We start from the raw sequence: 5,921 nt of genomic DNA on the forward strand, positions 1-5,921 counted from the left end.
GGGGGGGGGGGGGGGACAGGGAAGCCAGATTTCTGACTGCAGCTAAGACCCAAGCAGGGTTCTTCTGTTCTGTGGCCCCAAAACACTGCCAACCACTACTCTAGATCAAGGGAGCAACATCAACTGCCAAGAATAAAATCCCTGGGGTTTTTTTGTTTAATAGCCAAGAGAAAAAATAGTTTTAAAATCCCGACTCTAGCAGCCATTATTTTAAATACTTTTTAGAACATGTAGAAGTAAAATATATTAGTTATTAAGGGAGCAAGAAAACTTCCAACATTACTATCCACATTCTAAAAAAGAAATATATCTATTCTTAGTTCAAGGATGTTTCTCCATCAAGAGACAGTGGTTACCAATACTTAAAACAACAGAAAAAATACAGCTGCTATTCTGACTAGAGAAGAAACAAAACCTTGAACTCAGGCTCTTACTGTTTACCCCTTTAAAATTTTTGTAAACTTTTTAAGGCTGAGCATCTTACAGATACACATTTTAGGACTACAAAACATTAAACAGGATGTTATTCCAATTCTTCTTGGAAAGGCTCTCTGCCTCATTTCTAGATAGTATCTGAAATGAGCAAGTCTCATTCTTCTAATTTTAACCTCAAAACATTAAATTTACCATTAACAAAATGGTACAAAAACAGAAAACAGTATTTCCACAAGTTGGCTTTCTTAAAGCAAAGAACTCAAGTCTATTTTAATGCTCTGCTAATGGAGCTTAAGAGGATGAAGATTAAGTCTTTAATAAAATCTGCTTTTGTTTTGTAAAGAAAGTTTGCAGGACTACACGATTTCCTACAATTAAACAATATTTAAAGTACATGTGGTGAAAAAGTATTTTTTAACTATAGCAATATTTTATTGTGCATGCACAATAGCTAAGCAAAAAAGCAATTAAAAAGGTATTTTTTGTAATCATCAGCCATTGTAATACACAGCAAGTCTATCCACCGTAAATATCCCTTTACAGTTTATAGCTCTACTAAAAGCTTAATTATACAACTTCATTATATGTTAGTTATAATTATAATTAGTATAATAATAAACAGACATACCATTTTTATGGAAGAAACCAGTGAATGTGAGTTGCAAATGAGCAGACAAGCTAAATGGGGGGGAAGGGAGAAGAGGGGAGGAGAGAAAAGGAAAAAAAAAAGAGGGTTATATTAAAACAGCTACTTCTTGAAAACAGATATAAAAACCAGAACTACATCTACAAACAGTGTCAACTTCCTCCCCACCATTAACTAACAAAGCTACAGTATGCTTAATATGGCACTCATGCAAATTTAAAGACAAACTTGCTCTTTGCAAATAGCCTGCATAGAGCAATTGTTACAGGAGGCAAAAATAGGTAAGGTTTCCACTTTATTGTAAATTCTCCATCTCACTTTCCAATTATGTGATCACAAATCATTTTTCCACCACCTTCCCTTCCTCTAGTACGTTCCAAGGATGAACCAGGGGTATGCAACAAGGTCCATTTGTTGCAGAACCTGGAAGGTATGCAGTAGGTGAGGCAGGGATCCCAGAAAATAAACTAAAAGACTCTGGTTAAGACAGCTGAATTCTCCAAGTCGACCACCAACCTCCTTACCCCAATCTATTCCTCAATCTACTAAAGATGTTAACTATTAAAACAGAAGTCTCTACTGAGCATATCAAAATCAGTATTTTTCAAAGGCTTATTTTTTAATATCAAACTTTGATAGATTTACCTAAGGACAGATAATAGGTCACCCCCTTCAACACTCAAGTCTGAGAACACTCAAGTCTGAGAACCAAAGCAGCAAGAAGCATTACACACACTTTACCCAGCCAAGTTGTTTTGGCTGAAGTTTCAAACAAAAGTTAGCTGGGGACAGACACAAAGCATAGACATTTTTAGCATAAATATTTAAAGATAAGGAATTAAAAACAGGATCTTGTACTTTTATCCAAAGGCAATACCTAGCACTACCAGCTCCACCTACAATACATTACAAAACCTCCTCATTAGTTTAAATTATTATATGTTTTATTTCATATTGTTACATCTTATTACATAGGTAATTCTGCAACTTTACTTTGGTAGATCCACTTCATCCTTTAACTCAAATGATAACGGTTAAATTTAGCACACTGAAGGACATGCAAAAAGTGAAAAAAAAATTGTTCAGGAAACAAAGTCACTTGGCTGAACAGTAACTAGTTTAAATAAAATAAAATACCACTAAAACTCATCCATAATCTATAAGGTCCTATGCAGAAGGAAAGGCACATCTTCAACTTCATACTGTTTTCTACCAAAAACAAACAAACTGCCCCACATATGTTATAGTAAAACTCAGGCCATTTAATTCAGCCCTGTTAGGTTTTCTGACTAACTTCATCTAAAGTATTTTCAATATAGTCACTGAGACTCAAAATAGTTTTGAGGAGGAATTTTCTTGTGGTGCACCTTAACTTTGTGACAATTATTAAACATGAAAAATTTGAGGTTACAAGTGCCCCACAATCCATATTTAGAAAGTAGTGTTTATCTATACTTACATCAGAAAAAAAATGATATTATTATGCCAAATGGTTTTCTGATGGGCATTTGTATTTAAAAAAAACAAAACTTTAAAAAAAAGAAATTTGTTAAACTAAGTTTGTTTCACAGTCAGGTCCTAAACTAATACTTGAAAACTAGAGATTCATCTGACCTTTTCTAAGCAAGGAAAAAAACAATTTATAAGAACCATAGTTATAGGTAAAGTACGTATAAACTGGATTAATAAAACAAAAGATTTAGCATTTAACAAGAGGTTACTATAACCCCAAAAGATCTATCCAGTACATGAACTTCATAATAATTTATTAAGCTTTGCAAGGCACCCGTTGCAATATGTTTTTGTTTTAAAAGGATACAAAAGCACATCTGTATGTGAAAAGCCTTCCCACATTCTGGAAATTCATGCTACAGTCTTTCAAAGTCTGCTTTTGTTCCACTGTTTCATGAAAGCTTCAAATATCATAATCCATTAAACAACCCCTAGAAATCTCGGTTAATTATCCACAGCCTTTGCACCAAAGAAGAATGTAAAGCCAACTAATTATGATCTCTTCATATGGACATCAGAATAGAACAAAATTCTTTTGGCAGTACTTAAACAGGACTCATTAACGTTCTTCCTGAAATAGCTCAGGTAGTTTAACGCCTAATTAGATTGTCAATTAAGACTAAGAGGAGAAATACTCTCATGCCCAGGATTTACACAAATCATCTAGACTAACAATGTGTTTTGGTCACTTCTCATATTTTTGCAGACTTCTTGCATGCCATTAATTTGTTGCATCAATCATTACTGGTTTAATATTTTTTTACTGGCAAAACTTGTGCACTTTGACTGCCATTAAATAAAATGGATTTAGTATCATTATATGGAGTTCAACTTGAAAATGTTTTTGCAACCTAAAGCTTGACAACTAGCAATGCATTAAGGATATTCAATTCTTAATACAAGTACAGCATTCATTGCAACTGTTGGGTGTTTCAATATTAATTTAGTTCAAGGAAAAACAAACACTAAAAAATGATCGTCACAATTCAACAGAGAAAAGTATATTACTATGAGAGTTCACACAAGTGACTGATTTGGAGAAATCTTTCCTTCAGTTCCAATACTAAACTGACACTCTACAGTCAAAAAATACAACAGTGCTGCTACAGATAAAGTGACAGACATGGACATTAACTTACCTTAAAAAATGTTGATGTATTATTAACCACTGTTATAACACTATTTTCATGGCATAGAGATTTTTACATTTTGTTTACTGCTTACAAGTGGTCAGTTTCATTCTCTGTCCAATTTCACTCTCTCCAGTGTGTGTGGGTTTTCCCCCACAAAAACAAAGGAGACATATATTTTTTTAAAAAAAACAAGAAAGTAACTAACATCTCAGTAAATTGCAGAGGTCCTTCTTTTAATACATCCAGTACATTAAATTAGATTACACTGCAATTTGTAATAAACTGTCCGCTCAGGTGCACTTCTTTGTAATTAATGCATTTAATAAGTTGAAAAGCAGATATTTTTGGCCCAGCATCACCTAATTTCTCAGTAATTGTCTGTATGCAGCCCATGCAGACATCCTAACTATTCTGCATACTTTTTCATTACAAAGGCAAATTAGTATCAAAAAGAAGCTGAAGCATCTTTTCAAATGTGAGGTTTATTTGGTAGAAACTCAAAGTTTGTCAATTAAGTAGTTCTACATTCCTCACCAAGGTCTGATCTCTCAAGCATTTCTACTGGAGTAGAATGATACATACCTTACACTACTTTGGGGGTCTGCTATGAGATCAAAATAAAAAAAAATTAAAAATTGTAATGAAAGAAACTACATTTTAGAGGGTTACAAGTTAAGCCTAAACAAGAGAGAAACTTCTAGCTATGGCAATGTGAAACTACTAAAGTGTGCTTTGCCAACTCCATATATTTTTAATTCAACTACAATATAAATATGCAGTTTTACTTGCTTATTTCCACAATGCCCACAAACAACTGCAAAACACAAAAACTTGATTACATTAATGAAGCCCATTATTTCATAGCTTGATAATAGTTTAAGCACTTTCCCCAGAAGAACAGCAATTCCTCACTGAAAAATAATGAAATGTTCAAAGTTTTACGATTTCTTCCTGGGGCCTTTGTGAAAAAGATTTTTTTTAAAGAGAAGTATATTTCCCTTTCCCACCAATGGATATATACATCAAAGTGTTGGATGCAACATTGTTGTCATGTAGTAAGCACACTCCTTATCATAATCATTTCCTTTTATTATACCCCCACTTGAACCACACGACCTGATAAAAGTGAATAGATACCTGTGAGACTCTTGCTCTCCCTTCATCTTCTCTACTTTTGATAACATGTCATCTACTTTGAACGTTTTCCTGGGAAGAACAAGATACATGGAAAGAAATCTGTCATATTTTGGAAGTACTGCCACGACATACAGTATCCCTGATATTAGTTTCAGAATCAGGTTTGTCAGTTGCATTTTCTTTTTAAAAACTTGTTCGATGCACTGTTCTAAGCAAACTACCTCCCCAAAAGCCCAAGGAGTAGTTTGTTACCAAAGTTATACCACAGTATTGTGGTCATAGGGATAATTACAAGAACAGTCAAATAGTTTTGCAAATGGTATCATGTTAAACACTAATGCCAGCGAGATCTGCTTGATAGGAAACCCATTCAAACTTTGGTACAAATATACTTGCAACTACAACTGATATTTAGCAGTCTTGCCTACACAAAAGTTAACTATTACTATGCTGATTTTCATGCCAACTGATCAGCATACAATTTAGCTACCTGCCTATTTCATTTTTAGCCATTTAGGAAGTTTACCAGAAAAAGTCTCATTTGATTACTACATGGTAAAATTCAGATTAATTTGTAAGGACTCTGATTCTTTCTCCCAATAAAAGTTTAACTAGTGAACATGAGACAAGTGTCAATATATTTACTGTGAGACCACTTGCAGAAAGCTTCTTCAAAAAATACTCTGCAAAGCAAGACGTATCTTTAAATCTTAAAAGAAGAATCACTTTAGGTCCAGTTCTTCTTAAGGTTGGTATCTCACTAACCTACTCATCTTATATATTACGTTATTACATTAATTTCTTAAATTACAGGGTGCTATTCTACATTCCAATATATTGCGCAGGCTTGACTAGTACTAGATTAACCAGATTAAATGCGAGGCAGATTACACTTGTCGTCTCTGATGGCCACTGACAGCAAATACAGCCTGCTTCATATTTCATGCCATAGCCTAAACAATACAAACAAAATGATGAAAAAAAAGCATCAACTAGAGTAGGGGCTTTCATGCCACAAAAGTGGCACAAGCAGTCTGAGTGGCATGCTGCAGATTGGG

The 5,921-nt window shown here is 34.0% G+C and overlaps 1 protein-coding gene across 1 annotated transcript in view; it reads right to left on the reverse strand.

The window, feature by feature from the left end:
• The window catches only part of SUZ12 (SUZ12 polycomb repressive complex 2 subunit), a gene marked incomplete at its 5' end in the record, with an annotated part of 58,538 nt that overhangs the window by 33,266 nt on the left and 19,351 nt on the right, over nt 1–5,921 (reverse strand). The window contains 2 exons of the mRNA XM_019516996.1: nt 1,064–1,113; nt 4,864–4,932. Coding sequence (XP_019372541.1) covers nt 1,064–1,113; nt 4,864–4,932 — 119 coding nt within the window. The remainder of the gene's footprint in view (nt 1–1,063; nt 1,114–4,863; nt 4,933–5,921) is intronic.

The sequence above is a fragment of the Gavialis gangeticus genome, unplaced genomic scaffold, assembly GCF_001723915.1.
Source record: "Gavialis gangeticus isolate Ggan-Ray unplaced genomic scaffold, GavGan_comp1, whole genome shotgun sequence".
Taxonomy (NCBI): Eukaryota; Metazoa; Chordata; order Crocodylia; family Gavialidae; genus Gavialis; species Gavialis gangeticus.